The following is a 22,244-nucleotide window of genomic DNA, read 5'->3' as shown; positions in this document are numbered from 1 at the left end:
TACATAAGAAACGTCAATTCACAGTTCACCACACAAAGCTGCATCAAAAATTACCTGCTCAAAATTACCATTCTGCCTCCTTTACATCCCACAAAACATCTCATTAAATCCAGAACAGTTTGAAAAGAATACTGATCGTTTAATATGTGATGGCTTAAAACAGTTACCAATCAGCTTCAGTTTTTTAATTATTTATTTATTTTACTGTTCATATTGGGATTTCAAACTGATCAAGCTCATTTTCAGACTATGTGAGTCTTAGTAAACAAGATGCAGAGAACAAGCTAAATGCTTTTAATAGTGTTGACAGATGTACCTAAAGTATATTTTTTACTACTCTTACCACTTTTTCCTGAAGGAGGTAAAATAATTGTATTTGTTGCCAATTACTGAGGTGCATTATTAAGATTTTTACACATTGTTATGAGCTCTGTATCTCCTTATTCATAAAAAATAATAATTAGACAGCATGCCAGTAAAAATAGCATTTTTGGAATATGAAAAAGAGTTTATCATCATGTGAGATACTACTATAACAATGACTTGGGCTGCTCCGCTGGCATTTGCAAGATGGATCTATCATCGCTTGATTTTGCATGACTATTGTTTCGTGTTCCATAGAATGCTGAAGATAAGGTGGGTAGATCACGTAACTAATGAGGAGGTATTGAATAGGATTGGGGAGAAGAGAAGTTTGTGGCACAACTTGACTAGAAGAAGGGATCGGTTGGTAGGACATGTTTTGAGGCATCAAGGGATCACAAATTTAGCATTGGAGGGCAGTGTGGAGGGTAAAAATCGTAGAGGGAGACCAAGAGATGAATACACTAAGCAGATTCAGAAGGATGTAGGTTGCAGTAGATACTGGGAGATGAAGAAGCTTGCACAGGATAGAGTAGCATGGAGAGCTGCATCAAACCAGTCTCAGGACTGAAGACCACAACAACAACGACAACAACAGATCATTTGCACAATAAAACATAATTATGTGAAACGAATCATTTTACACTCACACTCCAAATCAATTTGTAAATATTGCTACATGCTGAACATTTTTAAGTGTTTTTTTTCTTTTCTTTTTTCTTTTTGTTTTTTAAATGTACACATGAGTTAGTGATTCCTACCCCAACCACGTTTTACGCATTATGATAACAGAAATTCTTCTATGGAATAAAAGAAGTAGTCAAGGAGAAACTTTCTCAGTTTGTTTTTCAAATTTTACTTTTGTGTCTGTCAGACATTTTACACCACTTGCCAAGTTACCAAGAATTTTAGTTGCAGCATTGTGCCCCCTCTTTTGTACTAAAGACAGCTTTAATATGGAGTAATGAATGTCATTTTTATACCATATTGAAATTATGTGCATCACTGTTCCTTTTGAACTACAATGAATTATTTACAACAAACCACACGAGGGAATAAATATGCTGTGAAGCAGTAGTTAGGAAGCCCAACACCTTAAACAGACATTTACAAGATGATCGCAGGTGAGCACCACACGTTTTTCTTACAGCTCATTTTTGAGCCATCAAGACTTCCTTTCTTAAGAATAATTACCCAGAACATTATTCCATACAACATCACTGAATCAAAATATGCAAAATACATCAACTTACTGTCTGCCTCTCCCCAAGATTTATAACTATTCTAACTGCAAATGTGGATGAACTAAGTTGTTTTAGGAGTTCCAAAATGTGTTTTTTCTAGTTTAAATTATCATTAATATGGACACCTAAAAATTTTGTTGCCATTCTATTTATTATTTCCTCGCCACATTTTACACTTAGCAATGGTGCAGTATCCCTAGATGTCTAGATCTTAATGTAGAAAAGAGCCACTGCCCTTTGTTTTTGAAGAAAGAAATTGGTTTAGAGTGCCAAGAACAGCAAGGCTGCATCCTGATGACAATATAAGCACTTAATGTCTCCCACAAGAAAACATTAAGGATGTCAAGGAAAAATATTGCAAACAAACCTGCATGTAACAACTGTAACAACTGCAAAGATGCTAACTACTGGAACAACAACAACCATGCACAAACATTCAGTGATTATCTGCATTCACTGACTGGGCTGCAAGAAGTCACATTCAATGCAGGGCACTAATGGAACATACAAAAGGTGGCGACAAGACTTGAAACCAAACCAAATAAGAGTCACCTGCTGGATGTTACTGCAAACAAGGGTGAAAAAGACTTATAGCTGTGAGAAGGAAACAATCACTCATCTCAATGAGGACCAAAAAACTGACTACCTTTCTTCTAAATACATTACATAACATGACTGCTGAATGGTATACAATATGCTGTGTACCTCAATGAAGAATGGAAAATTACATTTTGAAAGTCCAACTGGCAAGAAGAAATTGGACAAGGATAAGCAAGAAAATTGGTTATATACTTTTCAAATAAACCATTCTGACATTTTGGGGAAAACACACAAAAATTGCCAAACAGGGATATTAACAACACTCACACCAAATACAATTTCAGTGGGGGGGGGGGGGGGGGGGGGGGGGGGGGGGGGGGGGGGAAGGCTATTACATCCTAAATTACGGTTCTCAAGCACAGCGGACAGAGCTTTTAACCTTTTTTTAAGTATGTTCCAAAGAATAAAAAAAGAGTGTGTGTGTGTGTGGGGGGGGGGGGGGGGTTTAGGGGTGTAGATGCTTGTGCTTAGGTAATAGTTTTGGGGAAAAAGTGGATCCAAACTGTTGAACATATTAACTGACTTTAAAGGATCTGTCATATTCTCTTTTTTTATTTGTACCTCTGATAATACAGCATGCTCTTGTGCACTATGAATGAAGATAAATCACAGCAGCTGAGTAAATGGATGTGTGTGTTATATTTATTTACAACAATGAAAATCTCTCAAGATGCAAAAAATACCTGCTTGAAGTCAACTGACACTGTGATTTCAATTACAGTACAATGCACAATGTCTAAAATTTACATAGTCATGGAATGCTTACAATATTAACATTGTAACCAAACCTCAATTGTTTGAATTCACATTTCATACATACAGTTCTTTTACGTCTAAGATATTTTCAGCTATTATGACAGATTCCAACTGATGCCACTAATATGAGAAGTTTTGTTGTATTTTAAATGAAGAAATGTACTGGAACTGAACTTTTCTGCAGATTACAAAAATGATCATCAAAATTTATGGTTGCCACTCACAGGAGATTAGTAAAAGACTTTTTAAAATGGGAAATGAGAGTTAAACAACTTAGGTGATACGTGAGGCTTTTAAACAAATGAGTTGTCAAAAAATAACTGTTAAGATGGAGGCTTGTGAAATGCAATTCTTTTTAGAAAAATCACATAAACATAGAGTATAGAGCATGAGACCATAATGGAAGGTGTGCAATGTAGCATGTCCTCTTGCATTGATGCATGCCTGTATTCATCGTGGCACAGTATCCACAAGTCCATCAAGGCACTGTAGGTCCAGATTGTCCCAATCCTCAACAGCAATTCGGCATAGATCCCACAGAGTGGTTGGTTGGTCACATTGTCCGTAAACAGCCATTTTAAATCTATCACAGGCATGTTCAATAGTGTTCACGCCTGGTGAACATGCTCGCCACTCTAGTTGAACAATGCCGTTATCCTGAAGGAAGTCATTCACAAGATGGGCACGATGGAGACGCAAATTGTCATCCATGAAGACGAATGCCTTGCCAATATGCTGCCGATATGGTTGCACTATCGGTCGGAGTATGGCATTCACGTATTGTACAGCTGTTAGGCACCTTCCATGACTATCAGCAGCGTACTTCAGCCCAACATAATGCCACCCCAAAACATCAGGGAACCTCCACCTTACTGCACTCGCTGGACAGTGTGCCTAAGGCGTTCAGCCTGACTGGGTTGCCTCCAAACATGTCTCCGACAATTGTCTGGTTGAAGGCATATGCAACACTCATAAATGTGAAGAGAATGTGATGCCAATTCTGAGTGGTCCATTTGGCATGTTGTTGGGCTCATCTGTACTGCACTGCTTGGTGTTATGGTTGCAAAGATGGGCCCTGCCTTGGAAGTCGGGAGTGAAGTTGCGCATCATGTACCCTATTGCGCACAGTTTGAGTAGTAACACTACGTCCTGTAGCTATACAAAAAGCATTATTCAAGATGGTGGTATTGCTGTCAGGGTTCCTCCAAGCCATAATCCGTAGGTAGCGGTCATCCACTGCAGTAGTATTCCTTGTGCGGCCTGAGCGAGGCATGTCACTGACAGTTCATGTCTCTCTGTATCTCCTCCATGTCCAAACAACATAGCTTTGGTTCATTCCGAAACACCTGGACACTTCCTGGCACAAAGTAACAATGCGGACGCAGTCGAACTGCGGCATTAACAGTCTAGGCACAGTTGAACTACAAACAACACGAGCCGTGTACCTCCTCCTTGGTGCAATGACTGGAACTGGTCAGCTGTCTAATAGGTGCTGCTCATGCATGGTGCTTACATCTTTTGGCAGATTTAGTGACATCTCTGAACAGTCAAAGGGACTGTGTCTGTGATAAAATATCCACTGTCAATGTCTATCTTCGGGAGTTCTGGGAACTGGGATGACGCAAAACTTTTTTTGATGTATGTAGACAAAAAAGCAATGAGCAAGCGAGATGGCAAGAGGAGATACTGGTATTCTGTACAGTAATTGTTTATCTGTCTATATGTGATTGGCTGATGCAGAGAGGAATTATCATTACTGATAAGAGTGAACAATAAAGTGGTCACATTGAAACCACTGAGTTGCAGATCACCATCATACAGGTACCACGTGATTTAGAAAATAAATTTTGTAAACTTTTCAATTTTTGTTTCCCTCACTGACAGATATAAGGTCATGAATTTTCAAAAGTGTAGCTTCTTCATACATCCACCTTTGCAGCAAAGTGGTCAGTATGTCTGACTGCTGTGTGGTGGACCCTGCTTTGATTCACAGTACTGCCAGTGATTTTTCCTTGGTGGGAGGGCTGGAACAGGGTGCACTCAGCCTCAGGATGCCAACCGAGGAGCTACTCATTTCAGAAATAGCAGCTCCAAAGGTCTGAGAAAATGACAATGGTAGGGAGGGCAGTGTGCTGACTGCCTCTCAAATCGCATCTGAATGACACCAGTGGCAGAGGATGACAAGGCGGCCAGTCAGTATTGAATAGCCTGACAGGGCCAGCAGACAAGGCTTTTGCTGTAACTTCTTCAAATACAGGGTGGGAAAAATATAGCTGGTATGGAAAATATTTACAAGACCGATGCACAATTAATCCTTGTTAATGAACAGCAAGTTGCTCAACCCAGAAAATGTTGGAAACCATGATTTCGACACTCCAAGTGGTTGCTGTCTTGTGTCTCTCCAAGTAGTTGCTGTCTTGTGTCTACACATGTGCATTTCCCACATGCTATGCCACAAATACTTTGCAGTGTTATCACATTTGAGTGAGTGAGAGAAGTAGATGTGTTTAGTGAACAGTTGAATCAACTACAAAATTTTACTCACAATAAAACACCTTGTGTCTCTTGTCAAGTGTTATGTGAAGTATATTTCATGGTAAACAACCTGCAGACCTGTGTGTACATGAGTTTAAGACTGGAAGTGTCTTGGCAAAACCTCCAGAAAAGTCTGCAACATAAAACTTAGTGGCAAAATAGTGCAAAACGGGCTCTGCAGCGAATAAAAGTCATAACTACCTGAAAAGAATTCAAACACCAGAAAACATTGCTCGAGTGAAGGAAAGCCTGGAAGAAAGATTGACAAAATCTCAATGATGTTTATCTGTACAAATGAGAATTAACAGATAATCATAATGAAATGTTATCAAAACCACAAGCATCCATATCCGTACAAATTTATTGTTGTGTATGAAATGAGTTAAAACAACCCGATGACCTTTGGTGTGTTGAGTTCTGCTGGTGGTTTATGAGAGAAGTGGAATCAGGACTTTTGGACCCTTTTATTGATACGGATGAGGCCAGGTTCTGCATATCAGGATAAGTGAATTCACAGAACATGCACCATTATGCATAAGAAAAGTTCATCAATACTTTGAAGAGCTCTTGCATAATCCTAAGATTGGTGTTTGGTGCACGATGACTGGTGTCTGCATCATAACATGATTCTTTAACTTACTTACTTACTTACTTACTCACTGGTCATACCGGACTCGAGAGTCCATTACCGCAGCAACATATTTTCGCCATCTGTCCCTGTCTACAAAAGGACCCATGACCATTAATGTTGCTGATTCTTGATGGATAGATTTGATAGAAAGAGAAGAAGAAACAGGGATGGTTCATCACGCCATCGCATGCTCCCTACCGGTTGTCCGTGACTGCTTATTTTTTTGTATTCGCAGCTACCCTTCATATCTGAAGGCCGTATTCCCTATCCGCAACCTGGGGACATGCTGTGCCGTGGTGGTAGGGGCCTACAAGACAGATTCTTTAACCAATCTAGTAATGCTACCTGATACATCCACAAATTGCTTACTTCATATGTGGATCAACTCACAGAAGACGATCAACTTTATGGGTATTTTCAGCAACATCAAGCAACATTGCTTTGACAACCTTGTCACAAGTGCATGAGGTGCTTGGTAAGGCAGTCAGCAGAGGCAGTGCAATATCCTGGGCACCTAAACTGCCTGGTCTCTCTCTCTCTCTCTCTCTCTCTCTCTCTCCCCCCCCCCCCCCCCCTCTGATTTTTGCCTGTGAGGCAAACTGAAGTGTCCAGTGTACTCACACACTGGATGAGCTACAGCAGAACACTTGAAATGAGATTGCAGCTAACCCCCAGGCAAAACTGCTATGCCTGGCTAACAGTTTAATAAACCAAGCACAGTGCTGCATCGACATCAACAGTGGCCATTTCCAGTGTCTTCTGTCATGTTAATTAACAAGGGTCAATCCAGCACCAGTTTTGTTGTAAATATTTCCATGGCCAGTTTTATTTTTTCCACCCTGTATTATCACCAGTCTGCAGTCTGCTTAACTGTTTAGACTTGTGGTTTAGCAATTTTCTGGAGAATATTGTTTTTTGCCACTGCAGTTGCCTAGAAAGAGAGAATGCAGAACTCCACATCGATACTATAAAGAATTTGACAGGCTACCCAAAGGCTAAATTCAAGAAACAGTTTCCTCAAAGAACCTGTTCCTACTGGAGAAGGAAACTTATTTCTCCTTAAAAGTAAGAGACTAAATGAACATTTCCTCTGTGTGTGCATGTGAGTCAGCTTTGCTGTAGTTGCTATTGCAATCCCATCACAGCAACTTGTAGAAAGACTCAATACTTTTGTCTTTATCCTGAGAAACATTTGTGTTGTCACTCCTTGAAGGGTTGGAGTACTTATGCAGTTGTTGACTGCATACTTACGGAAATCAAATGCTCCACTTGTCAATTGTGTAATAGTTTTATTGATATAACCAGTTTCAAATCAATAATGCGTCATTCTGAAGTGTGTTAAGTGTTTATGTGCTGAGGAATATTTGTTTGTATAACAAAGTGTATAAGTTTAGACAGTGTCTGTCATCATCAGCTGTAGCAAAAAACACTTAATACAATTGAGATTGACTCATAACTAAGCCAAAACCAGTTGTGTGAATAAAACTATAGCATAACTGGCAATTGGAGGCATTTGACTTCAATATACTTTTGCTTTTATCTTATTGCTGTCAAAAAGAACTAAGGTGAGTAGCAATCTGTTGTTGTGGTCTTCAGTCCTGAGACTGGTTTGATGCAGCTCTCCATGCTACTCTATCCTGTGCAAGCTTCTTCATCTCCCAGTACTTGCTGCAACCTACATCCTTCTGAATCTGCTTAGTGTATTCATCTCTTGGTCTCCCCCTACGATTTTTACCCTCCACGCTGCCCTCCAATACTAAATTGGTGATCCCTTGGTGCCTCAGAACATGTCCTACCAACCGTGCCAGTTGTGCCACAAACTTCTCTTCTCCCCAATCCTATTCAATACTTACTCATTAGTTAGGTGGTCTACCCATCTAATCTTCAGCATTCTTCTGTAGCACCACATTTCGAAAGCTTCTATTCTCTTCTTGTCCAAACTATTTACCGTCCATGTTTAACTTCTTGACACTTAAATCTATACTCGATGTCAACAAATTTCTCTTCTTCAGAAACGCTTTCCTTGCCATTGCCAGTCTACATTTTATATCCTCTCTACTTCGACCATCATCAATTAATTTGCTCCCCAAATAGCAAAACTCCTTTACTACTTTAAGTGTCTCATTTCCTAATCTAATACCCTCAACATCACCCGACTTAATTCGACTACATTCCATTATCCTTGTTTTGCTTTTGTTGATGTTCATCTTATATCCTCCCTTCAAGACACCATCCATCCCGTTCCACTGCTCTTCCAAGTCCTTTGCTGTCTCTGACAGAATTACAATGTCATCGGCGAACCTCAAAGTTTTTATTTCTTCTCCATGGATTTTAATACCTACTCCGAATTTTTCTTTTGTTTCTGTTACTGCTTGCTCAATATACAGATTGAATAACATCGGGGAGAGGCTACAACCCTGTCTCACTCCCTTCCCAACCACTGCTTCCCTTTCATGTCCCTCGACTCTTATAACTGCCATCTGGTTTCTGTACAAATTGTAAATAGCCTTTCGCTCCCTGTATTTTACCCCTGCCACCTTTGGAATTTGAAAGAGAGTATTCCAGTCAACATTGTCAAAAGCTTTCTCTAAGTCTACAAATGCTAGAAATGTAGGTTTGCCTTTCCTTAATCTTTCTTCTAAGATAAGTCGTAAGGTCAGTATTGCCTCACGTGTTCCAGTATTTCTACGGAATCCAAACTGATCTTCCCCGAGGTCGGCTTCTACTAGTTTTTCCATTCGTCTGTAAAGAATTCGTGTTAGTATTTTGCAGCTGTGGCTTATTAAACTGATTGTTCAGTAATTTTCACATCTGTCAACACATGCTTTCTTTGGGGTTGGAATTATTATATTCTTCTTGAAGTCTGAGGGTATTTCGCCTGTTTCATACATCTTGCTCACCAGATGGTAGAGTTTTGTCAGGACTGGCTCTCCCAAGGCCGTCAGTAGTTCCAATGGAATGTTGTCTACTCCGGGGGCCTTGTTTCGACTTAGGTCTTTCAGTGCTCTGTCAAACTCTTCACGCAGTATCATATCTCCCATTTCATCTTCATCTACATCCTCTTCCATTTCCATAATATTGTCCTCAAGTACATCGCCCTTGTATAGACCCTCTATATTCTATATACTCCTTCCACCTTTCTGCTTTCCCTTCTTTGCTTAGAACTGGGTTTCCATCTGAGCTTTTGATATTCATACAAGTGGTTCTCTTTTCTCCAAAGGTCTCTTTAATTTTCCTGTAGGCAATATCTATCTTACCCCTAGCGAGATAAGCCTCTACATCCTTACATTTGTCCTCTAGCCATCCCTGCTTAGCCATTTTGCACTCCCTATCAATCTCATTTTTGAGATGTTTGTATTCCTTTTTTCCTGCTTCATTTACTGCATTTTTATATTTTCTCCTTTCATCAATTAAATTCAATATTTCTTCTGTTACCCAAGGATTTCTACTAGCCCTCGTCTTTTTACCTACTTGATCCTCTGATGCCTTCACTACTTCATCCCTCAAGGTACCCATTCTTCTTCTACTGTAATTCTTTCCCCCATTCCTGCAATTGTTCCCTTATGCTCTCCCTGAAACTCTGTACAACCTCTGGTTTAGTCAGTTTATCCAGGTCCCATCTCCTTAAATTCCCACCTTTTTGCAGTTTCTTCAGTTTTAATCTACAGTTGTGGTCAGAGTCCACATCTGCCCCTGGAAATGTCTTACAATTTAAAACCTGGTTCCTAAATCTCTGTCTTACCATTATATAATCTATCTGATACCTTCTAGTATCTCCAGGCTTCTTCCATGTATACAACCTTCTTTCATGATTCTTGAACCAAGTTTAGCTATGATTAAGTTATGCTCTGTGAAAAATTCTACCAGGCGGCTTCCCACTTTTCCTTCTCTCCCTTTTCCTACTATCGAATTCCAGTCACCCATGACTATTAAATTTTCGTCTCCCTTCACTACCTGAATAATTTGTTTTATCTCATCATACATTTCATCAATCTCTTTGACATCTGCGGAGCTAGTCGGCATATAAACTTGTACTACTGTGGTAGGCGTGGGCTTCGTATCTATCTTGGCCACAATAATGCGTTCACTATGCTGTTTGTAGTAGCTTACCTGCATTCCTATTTTTTTTATTCATTATTAAACCTACTCCTGCATTACCCCTATTTGATTTTGTATTTATAACCCTGCATTCACCTGACCAAAAGTCTTGTTCCTCCTGCCACCGAACTTCACTAATTCCCACTATATCTAACTTTAACCTATCCATTTCCCTTTTTAAATTTTCTAACCTACCTGCCCGATTAAGGGATCTGACATTCCACGCTCCAATCCGTAGAGCGTCAGTTTTCTTTCTCCTGATAATGACGTCCTCTTGAGTAGTCCCGCCCGGAGATCTGAATGGGGGACTATTTTACCTCTGGAATATTTTACCCAAGAGGACGCCATCATCATTTAATCATACAGTAAAGCTGCATGCCCTCGGGAAAACCTACGGCCGTAGTTTCCCCTTGCTTTCAGCCATTTGCAGTACCAGCACAGCAAGGCCGTTTTGGTTATTGTTACAAGGCCAGATCAGTCAATCATCCAGACTGTTGCCCTTGCAACTACTGAAAAGGCTGCTGCCCCTCTTCAGGAATAACACGTTTGTCTGGCCTCTCAACAGATACCCCTCCGTTGTGGTTGTACCTACGGTACGGCTATCTGTATCGCTGAGGCACGCAAGCCTCCCCACCAACGGCAAGGTCCATGGTTCATGGGGGGGGAGTAGCAATCTATCCGTTTCATAATATTGTCATTACTCCATCCTATGTTTTCCATTGTTAGAATAGCTTTCTCTGTCAATTTCATGTTCATGGCAACTGAGCATTCTCAAATCTATGTCACTGTGACCGCATGCACGGCACAGCAGAAGATGAGCAGTAAGCATCAGTTGTAAAGTGAAGCAGATGCTGTGTCTCCTGTCTACTACCACAGTAGTAGTGATAGCAGTGATGTAAAATGCCTGGGCATTTGTAAGTTGGGACAAATGTTCAATATAAATGCCTGGGCTATATGCCCAAAATTCATAAATGCCTGGGCATTTATGCATTTCAAAGAGTAATTGACAAGCACCACTTATATATAAAAAAAACAACTTTTAACTGATATTTTGTATTGTAAAAGATGTTTTGCAACACTGCTTCTGTTGTAGTTTGGTAACCAAGTTGAAAAAGCTGCTTGAGAGTTAGGGAAGAGTTATTAGGGGAAATAAACTGGTCTGTAAATGTAACTATAGATTTTTAATAAGGTCAATTCTTGTGGTAGTATGTAATAAAAAAAGAAAACAAAACTCAAGTTTAAAAGTAATTCTTGAAATAAATTATAGTTTATATTAAACACGGTGTGTGGTTCACATAAATTTACATGTTTCCACGTCCAGCTACTTTGAACGAATCACGCAAATTTACATTTTTCGTTCCGCGTGTGTTTTTTGAGACCCATTGCTCATGCCACTAACTATTTCAATTTATCAAAAGGTTGTATATGAACTGAATGGTTAAGAGCAGTAAACAACAGTATGAACTTACTTTTATCTTTCATTTTGCCGCCAACAATCAGTATTGTGAAATAGTCTGTACTGTAGTTGTTGCCTTGTGTGGTACTGCACGAAAATAGTTGACGGAAAGCAAGATTCTTGCTGAGCTGTTTGCAGAGAATCATTCTCATGTTCCAAGTGATTCAAATGACGTTACTGATAGTAGTAGTGGAAGTGAAGAAGAAAACACCATGGCTATAATCAACTAAAGTGAGATAATTGTGAACAATTTAGATGACGAAGCTTCTGACAGTGAAAGTTGGCTAAAGAAGGACAAGATCATTATTTTAGGAACATTTACAGGAATCCCAGGTGTAAAAATCCTTCCCAGTGAGATCAATAGAATTATAAGCAATGTGGAATTATTTTTAGGGAACGAATTGTTCGATCAGATGTCGACACAATCAAACCTGTATTACAAACAGAACAAAAACCATTACAAAAAATCTCCCAAGACCCTCAAATTTATGGATATCACTGCTGTTGAACTGAAAAAATTTCTGGGCATGATGATCTTGATGGGGTAAATAAAAAAAGATTATTTGAAGGACTACTGGTCAACGGATTCTCTAACAGATACTCTGATTTTTGGCAATCTAATGAGCAATAACTGATTTAAGCAGATAAGGAACTCATGGCACATCAATGGCAATTCCTTACAGAGCGGTCAGAAAACATATCTACAAAATTGAACTTGAGCTAAAGCACCTCCTACATAAATTTCAGACCGTATACAAACCTGAACAGGAGCTTTCTCTCGATAAAGCAATGATACCATGGAGAAAGTGGCTTCATTCCCAGACATATAATCCTGGAAAATTTATCAGATATGGTTTGCTTGTCCATATGGTTTGCGAAAGTGTAAGTGGGTATATCTTCAATCTAGAAATATACACTGGGGAAGGAAAATGCTTCAAGAAACTATTCTCTCTATACTTTCATCCCACCTTGGCATGTGGTACCATGTTCATCAAGACATTTATTACAATAGTACAGCTATTGCCATATTATAGAAAGGAAAACAAGAGTTTATCGTACAATAAGAATCGAAAGAGGTATCTCTCAGTGTCTACAAAGAAGCCAAATCTCGAAGACAAAGTGACTTTTTGCTGCAGGTGTGGAAAGATAATTGTGACAGAAAAACAAAAAAATACAACAAGGGGAAACCACACAGAAACCAAAAGGTATTGTGATGTACAATAAATTTATGAACGGCATGGAAAGAGCTGACTAATATCTTTCATATTGTGAGATAACGCCAGTAAACCAATAAATGGACAAAGGAAGTAGTTTTGTATCTAATAAACTCTGCTTTTTTAATACATACAAATCCAGATATACAAAAAATATAAAATGTTCCTACATGAAGTTGCAAGAGCCTGGAAAAGTACTCAACAAGTTGGCACAGCAACTGAGGGGGAAACTGAAGCAACCCAAACCACAAAAAGAGTACCTGCTAAGGATCCACCTAGCTGATTCTCAGGTAACATACTATTCGGACCATTGTGGGAAGTGGAAAAAAGAAATATCCAGCACAACCTTGCAGAGTCTGCGCAGCACATCATAAAAGAAGTGAAACAAGATACTACTGCCAGTTTTGTGAAGTTCTGTTCATAAAGACTTGTGTTTCCAGAGGTATCACAACCTTCAAGAATATTAGAACATCACACAAACATGTCTGCCAAGCTTCATCAGCATCAGACACTGATAAGTGCAGCTACATTCAAATAAGGAAGGCGCGCTCATTTCGCACACGTCTTACAAAAATCGGCAGGAACTGCCACAATAACCACGGCACAGCAGCAGGTATGCAATATGTTAAGTAGGTAGCCAGTAGGTAGTATTTTTACTTATACTATACTACTGCAAAAATATTAGAGTTAACAAAGTTTATTCATAATGGTTTTAATTAGGGATGAATCACATTCCAGTTCGATTTCCATAAGCCCAAGAATTGCAGATCCTCTAGGAATTGACTAGTATCAGAACTGAATGATTCCAGTGTCTTTGGCATCAATTCTTTTGTATGAAATCTTTTTTATGTTAATGTTGTCATTTTATCTTGACATTAGTTCAGTCATATGAAAGCAGATAAAGAAAGAAGCAGAACAGAAAACTATAGTCTATCTCAAATATCACTACAACTGACAACAAAGCACCCCCCCCCCCCCCTCCCGCACTGATATCAGTTTAACATTGAATAATATATTTATTATCTAGACATATTTGCCAGCTGTTTACGAAATTCAGTAATAATTTTGCTATCAATAACCATCCTTCAGTAATATTCAGAGATTTGACATGGATTATTAATTGTATTACATTACAAAGCAGTGATCTAAGGATGATGTATTTTTATACTACATTATCATTACACAGAGGGAGGGAGGGAGGGAGGGAGGGAGAGAAGTGATAAAAAGGACATAGTAAATGACAAGCAGCTGTCAGTAACATGCGCTCTTCCTTGGTGCAGGAATTTGGAACTAGTAAAAAAGAAACTTGCTTCGCTCTTCTTTCCTTTCTTTCTTAGTAATAAAGGCAACGAATGAAATATGCAAGTTTAAATGTGAACATTTACTAACTTCTAATATCAGGAGTATCATCCCATTATCTTATTTGAATTGATAAATTATACACTGTAGCAGTAAAAACTTTAAGAAGTACTTTTTTTATATAAATGCCCAGATTTTGGAAATTTAAAACTAGTTTGCATTGGACACTTGCCCAGTCAGTATCACTACACAGCAGTAAACTTACAATATAAGCAAATAAATTGTGTACTCACACATGTCATGCAAGGAGATGCTGGAACAGAATGCCATTGTTTTCCACACATTTCTGACATCTACTCAAAAAATAATTCATGATATGATGTTATCCCCTTTGAGAAATTTGATTAACTGACTTGTGGATATTACTCTTGAGATCCTATAACATGTGCAGATTTGCTGTGTACATTCCATCTTTTAGTGCTCCTCATAAACAGAAATCTCATGGGTTAAATTGAGACTCCAACAGGGCCAGATATTGTTGCTAATGAGTCTGTCATGGAATACACAGTGAATTGTGTACAAAGTAACAACCATGTTAAAAAATGCAAAGCAAACTCAATTCATTACAAAACAGTTGAAAATGTTGCGGATATATCTTTCACTGTTGAGCATTTCTTTAAAAAAAATTGGGCCTATTGAACTGTCACCACTAACTGCACACCACACTCCTATTTTCTGATAATCAAGGGGTTCATCATGAAGCAGAATATGCCTATCAGCACACCAATGTTGACAGTTTTCAGATTAATATACCCGTCTAAATGGGATCAAGGTCCGTCCGAAAACAAAATAGGTAAGGATCCATTTCACAATCCTGCACATGTTTAAAAACCCATTCAAAAAACCAAAATCTGTGCATGGGATCACCATGTTTATAAGTTCTTACACTACTGTTTACAGAGCCTTAGCCCCAGTAATGTATCAGCTCTTTGTACACAGGTGCAAGAAATTGTTGCATTTGCTATGAGAGACATGTTCCGGGACTTTTAGGAGAATTTTCCAGGTGGTAAGAAATGTCATCAGATGAGCTTCTGTGAGCACAGTATGTTGTTGTTGACACTTCTTGTCACGAACACTTCCCGTTTCATGAAATTTATTCACCAATTTGTGAACTGTATCACAAATTGGTATTGAAATGCCTGGAAATTTCTGTTCAGACAATCTCTAAACAATATGAGAGGACTCTGTATGCAAGTATGGATCATTGTTGTCTGGAATAATTTGGTCTTGCCATTGTTGCCTTCACAGACTTCACTCTTACACTCAAGATGTTTGTTTCACTATTTGAATGACACTGGCCAAAAAGGTGCATAGTGGGCACAGCTCTGGTCATTAGATAAATTGAACACCCAGAATACGAATAAGCACACGCTTTGTGGGTCTATAAATCCAACCCTATTAATGCAAAAAAAGAAATAAATAAATAAATAAATAAATAAATAAATTAATTAATAAAATAAAATAAAAGAGAAAGAAAGAGAGAAACTGACCTAATGAAAGTAGCTGCTTGCGAGAAGCATTACGAGAGTTCCACGCACATAACGATGTTGTGGCCTCATCAGGAAAGAGCACATAGTCTTCCGTGTGGTTGAAAACAGCCTGTGCACGATGTTCTTGCTTTCCTATAAAACAGATGATAGACAAATTAATTATTCTTGACAAGAATGTACAGAAACAAGAAGCAATATGTGAATAGCATAATTAATACCAATAATTTTAAAAAATATCAAGTCTATAATCTTATTAATGTGTAAGAGAAAAAAAAAATGCTCGAAACAACATTTCCACATGAAAGAAATTTTATTTACATAATATACAGACTGCACACTATATAATTGTAATATACCTATGTACATAAAAATGTATCTAAAAAGAAAGATGATGAGACTTACCAAACAGAAGTGCTGGCAGGTCGATAGACACACAAACAAACACAAACATACACACAAAATTCAAGCTTTCGCAACCAACGGTTGCCTCATCTTTCCTGATGAGGCAACCGTTGGTTGCGAAAGCTTGAATTTTGTGTGTATGTTTGTGTTTGTTTGTGTGTCTATCGACCTGCCAGCGCTTTTGTTTGGTAAGTCTCATCATCTTTCTTTTTAGATATATTTTTCCCACGTGGAATGTTTCCCTCTATTATATTTATACCTATGTACAGATTTATTTTGGACAACAATATCTGTATCTTGCATGCAGTAACCCAATGTCACTTCTATCTTGGCCAAATCCCCATGTGACTGCCTCATTACTGGCATTCATATTATAAATCAAATGGTGATTATATTTAATTTTGAAAGAGATTATTAAAATGGCAGACCCAGAGTAAAATTTAATTTGAGGAGCTGTATTTTAGTGTAAGTATTAATTGACCAACTTCCATTGTCCAACATGACAGGGCAGACCAAGTGAACAAAAGGCCAAGACAGTGATTTGACAGCAAATTTAGCATCCTGAAGTCTTTTCTGGAATACCAAGTTATACAATCTGGAGAGAAAGACACGGCATAATTTCTCTGCCAGGACACAACCTGGGAACGACAAAGGCATCCTGTGTCGAGAAACATTTTTACTGCTGCATAATTCACTGTTGGCATCCTAGGTCTCCACCATTAGATGGGGCAAGCACTGCACACAGCCTGATTCATTGTTTTAGAAATAGAGTCAATTGTTATACTACATTTTTGTCTTTTTTTTCTCTGCGACCAGTTTGGGGTCACAGCCCCTTTCTCAAACAATCACTCCTACCACTATGCACTATCGAAGTCTGGAAAGTCTGTTTCCAAAATGTATATTTTATCAGCTATGAGTTCACATTGTGACAGCTGGAGCATATCACAGTTACTGCCTTCATTGTTACTGGGATAAAAAGCTACTTTCATGCTCGTATTCCTTACAGACCATACTTTCCACACTAGCTAGAAAGTCAACTGGCTAAGACTAAGGGCCTCAACTGTCGGTGTAATTGGATACACAATGGCCAAAGCTAATACTTGTTATGTTTCTTCGGACACAGCTTCCATCTAAATCTGTGTGGCAGAACCATGTTGACATAATCACTCTTCTCAGTAATCTTTGTTTCATGAACTGACAGCTTACAGCTCACTTTTATGGTCATTAATCATATGAAATTTACTTAGTCACAACAAATAAATGAGTGTTGACATAGTATAACAATTTCTACATTATTTAGCCCCTCTCTGTACTATTTATTTTGGCTGCTTTAAGAACCAGAAGACTTGACCAATATTACAATCTTCCACAGTTGCCAGGTAAGCCAAGAAGATTTAATTGACAGGGTCATCACCATGTAGCATATGTAACATTGCATTGCTTCCAGCTACTCGGTGATGCAGTATTGTCCTTACAGTGGCCAAGGCTTATCAGAGATCAATAAACAGGTGAGTATGTTGCTACCCATTCTTGCAACTGATTAATGGATAGTGCCAGTAATGCAGTAGTAGCCTGTATCACACAAACTTAAAGGAGACAAGTTAAATGATTGTATTGTTTCCAGGAGGTGACGAACATCTTTGAGAATGAACTGATAATGTGAGCAGTAGAGAACAGGTAACATCCTACTGGAAGAGCAAATCCCCCTGACACTGTAGGAATGGCAGCAAAATGAGCTGGATGATGTTTTGGATGTATGCTGGATTATTATCTTGATGTGCACTGCAATATTTAGTGTTCGCACTAGAGGTGTGTCCTCAAGGTCGACCATAGTTCTCCCAGTGTGATGACTAAAGACACTACTCTACCTTGGTACCTGAAATGATGCCTTGATTGACGTCGCACTCACAAACGACTGACTCCTTGTCAAAGGAAATTGTAACTTCATCACTTAAAATCCATGGAGAAGAAATAAAAACTTTAAGGTTTGCTGACAACACTGTAATTCTGTCAGAAACAGCAAAGGGCCTGGAAGAGCAGTTGAACGGAATGGACAGAGTCTTGAGAGGAGTATATAAGATGAACATCAACAAAAGCAAACCGAGTATAATGGAATGTAGTCTAATTAAATCAGGTGATGCTGAGGGAATTAGATTAGGAAATTAGACACTTAAAGTAGTAGCATTGTTTTGTGGAGAGCAAAATAACTGATGATGGTTGAAGTAGAGAGGATAAAAAATGTAGACTGGCAATGGCAAGGAAACCATTTCTGAAGAAGAGAAATTCGCTAACATCGAGTATAGATTTAAGTGTCAGGAAGTCTTTTCTGAAAGAATTTGTATGGAGTGTAGCCCTGTATGGATGTGAAACATGGACAATAAATAGTTTAGACAAGAAAGAACTGGAAGCTTTTGAAATGTGGTGCTACAGAAGAATGCTGAAGATTAGATGGGTAGACCACATAACTAATGAGGTGGTACAAAATAAAACTAGGGAGAAGAGGAATTTGTGGCACAACTTGACCAGAAGAGGGGATCGATTAGTAGGACATGTTCTGAGGCACCAAGGGATCACCAATTTAGTATTGGAGGAAAGTGCGGAGGGTAAAAATCGCAGAGGGAGACCAAGGGATGAATACACTAAGCACATTCATAAGGATATAGATTGCAGTAGTTACTGGGAGATGAAAAAGCTTGGACAGGATGGAGTAGCATGGAGAGCTGCATAAAACCAGTCTCTGGACTGAAGACCACAACAACAACACACAAAACAATTTTGCTTCCACTTCACAACTGGAGACAGGTGCATTCTGGCATGATGTGTCAAAATCCTGACAAATGTCAACCTTCTCATTGCCCAGCTTTCAGAAAAAGTCTTTACTGATTGTGACACTTGGCATTCTGTGTGCTAAATTGGCCCAAATTTTTGTTGTTGACACACACAATCAATAATGGCTACTCCTCTGATGCAGTGGACAACATATCATTCTGTATGTATGTGTTGTCTAGAACCACGAAAATGAGCATGTGCACCTGCCAGGGCCAATGGCACAAACAATGATACATAGCTGGCTCCTTACAGCCAGTGTGCTTAATAGTTCCTCCGGATGACAAAAATATAGGCATGGCAAAAACGTCTCCCTGACTCAGATTTATCGAAAAAAATCCTGAAAAGATTGAACTATCACATGGAAGAATTTGCTTACAAGACCCACATACAACCAATTCTTGAGCACTGTTTGTAAGTATTGGACATTTCCACAGTCTGATCAACCAAGAAGTGCTCAGTTTCTTTACTAAGTGTGAGAAGGTCAAGGGAATGCTCAACAAACTGCAGAGCGAGTCATTGTAAAGAATACAATGTGAATTGTCAAGAGCCTTTCTCACAAAATTCCGAGAGCCCATGTTCCAAAATGAGTCAAGAGACATACTATAACCTGCAACATGTATCTTGTGTAAGGTTTGTTATGTTAAAAGTAAGGAAAATCTTACCCATATGAGTGTGTACCGACAGATTTTCTTCCCACATACAATGCTTAAACAGAATAGTGCATGGGAGAAATGTGACTGGTATGATACGTATCACCTGACTCCACCCCATTCCATACGGTGGCTTGTGCAGTACACATTTGGCTATACGGCCTAGAACCTTGAATCAACACGTGCGCACGCGCGCGCACACACACACACACACACACACATGCAAAATTATATCTACATCTACATTCTACATTTATACTCCGCAAGCCACCCAACGGTGTGTGGCGGAGGGCACTTTGCGTTGCTGTGCCGCTTGTATTAATTCTAAACAATGGAAACTCCAGGTTGGAATATCAGCAACATAAAGAAAAAGATAAGATTGCTACTCACCATAATGAGGCACGATGAGCTGCAAACAGACACAACAAAACAACTGTGACACATTCAGCTTTCAACCAAAACCTTCTTCAGGGACGAAAAAATTACACATTCATTCACACAGGCAAGCACATCTCACGCACACAAGATCACCATATCCAGCAGCTCAGACTGGAATGTAACTGTCACTTTGAATGGAAGCAGCAATCTGGAAGGGGTGGGGAAGGGGATGGGATAGCAGGGTTCGGGTGGGGGAGAGAAGAGTGCTGTCTGGCGGAGTGTGCAGGGACTAGGAGGCGGCCTGAGAAAACTACCAACTGGAACAGATTTAGGTGGCTGTGGGGCAGAGGGGTGGGAAGGTGGGAGTGGAAAAGAAGAGAAGCAGGGAAGGGGAAAGAGGCACAGGTGTGTTGGCAGAGGGCAGCACGAAAAGAGGGTGAGCAGACGTGTATAGGGAGTAGGTGATAGGACAGAGGAGGCAGGAACTTTGAGTGGAGCTTGTAGGGACAGTAAGTTATCATAGTTTGAGGCCAGGATAGTTTCAGGAACAGAGAATGCATTGTAAGGTTAGCTCCCATCTGCACAGTTCAGAAAAGCTGGTGGTGAAGGGGAGGATCCAGATGGCCCAGTTAGTGATGCAGCCATTGAAATCAAGACTGTTACATTCAGCTGCATGTAGTGCCAAAATGTGGGCTACTTCACTCTTGGCCATAATTTGGCATTGATCATTTATACTGGTGGACAGCTGGTTGGTAGTCATATCAATATAAAAGCTGTGCAATGATTGTAGCAGAGCTTGTCATTTCTCCCACACCAAAAAACCCCTCCCACACAGTCTCGTCATTCTGGATGGTGTACCTGAAGTGACAAGAGCTCCCCTGTCCAGTATGCTGAGGATCTCACCAACACCTGCAGGCACTATCACTCAGACCTAGTCTGCAAACAGATCCTCCATACCATTTCACCACACACCCCCAGTCCTCGTACCACTCCTAAGAACCAGTTACAAAGGAGTGCCCCTTTGCCAGCCAATAACACCCCAGACTAGATGAATTGAACCACATCCTTCATCAGAGTTTTGATTACCTACCATGATGCTCTGAAATGAGGGGCAGCCTACCCTAGATACTTCCCACCTCTCATAAAGTGGTGGTGTGTTGCCCAACCAACCTCCATAACATCCTATTCCATCCCTATGCCACTCCCAATCCTAACCCCTTGCCACAAGAATCACATCCCTGTTGAAGTCCCAGTTGCAAGACCTGCCCAATCCACTTACCCAGAACTTCCTATTCCAGTTATGTCACAGGCTTACCCTACCCCATCAGGGGCCGGGCCACCTGTGAAAGCAGCCATGTCGTATAGCAACTCTGCTGCAATCATTGTACAGCTTTTTATATTGGTATGACTGCCATCCAGTTGTCTACTAGGATGAATGGCCACTGCCGAACTTTGGCCAAGAGCAAAGTAGACCACCCTGTGGCACTACATGAAGCTGAACATAACATGTTTGATTTCAATGGTTGCTTCACAATCTGGGCCATCTGGATTCTCCCTCCACCATCAGCTTTTCTATGTGGAGATGGGAGCTATCCTTACAACACATTCTGTGCTCCCAAATTATCCTGGCCTCAACCTACAGTAACCCAATGTCACCAAATCCTTCACCCAACAGCTCCCATCCCCACTATCCTATTACCTCCTTCTTATTCATGTCCCCTCAACCTCTTAATGTGCCACTCTGTGCTAATACACCTGTCTCTCCCCTTCCTTGTTCCTCTCCTTTTCCACTTCCCACTCCCCCTCTCCTCTGCACACCACAGCTGCCAATGCTGCACCTGTTGGCAGTCTTGTCGGGCCTCCTTCTAGACCTTCTAGTACCTCCACACTCCACCTGATGGCACTTTCCTTTTCCCCCACCTGTGTTCTGCTATCGCTTCCCTTCTCCGCCCCCTCCAGGCAACTGCTTCTATTCAACGTGAAAGTTGCATTCCGGTCTGAGCTACCAGAGATGACTGTCACGCATGCATAAAGGTGTGCTTGCCAGTGTGAGTGAATGTTTGTGTGTTTCCTTTTATGAAGAAGGTTTCCGCCAAAAGCTAAATGTGTAACTGTCCTTTCATTGTGCCTGACTGCAACTTAACATGTCACCTTTACAATGAGTAGCAATCTTTCTTTCTTGTTATGAAAATGTTATGAAAATGAAGAAATGGACAAGGAGAAGGATCAAGATTGGCAT

At 39.8% G+C, this 22,244-nt stretch overlaps 1 protein-coding gene across 1 annotated transcript in view; it reads right to left on the bottom strand.

The window, feature by feature from the left end:
- LOC126191382 (cleavage stimulation factor subunit 1) overlaps positions 1-22,244 on the bottom strand; it is a 169,946-nt gene that overhangs the window by 235 nt on the left and 147,467 nt on the right. Inside the window, exon 9 of the mRNA XM_049932234.1 lies at positions 15,747-15,878. Within this exon, the coding sequence (XP_049788191.1) occupies positions 15,747-15,878 (132 nt within the window). The remainder of the gene's footprint in view (positions 1-15,746; positions 15,879-22,244) is intronic.

The sequence above is a fragment of the Schistocerca cancellata genome, chromosome 6, assembly GCF_023864275.1.
Source record: "Schistocerca cancellata isolate TAMUIC-IGC-003103 chromosome 6, iqSchCanc2.1, whole genome shotgun sequence".
Lineage (NCBI taxonomy): Eukaryota > Metazoa > Arthropoda > Insecta > Orthoptera > Acrididae > Schistocerca > Schistocerca cancellata.
The sequence above is the reverse complement of the archived record's forward strand: the minus strand, read 5'-3'. Positions and strand labels throughout refer to the sequence as shown.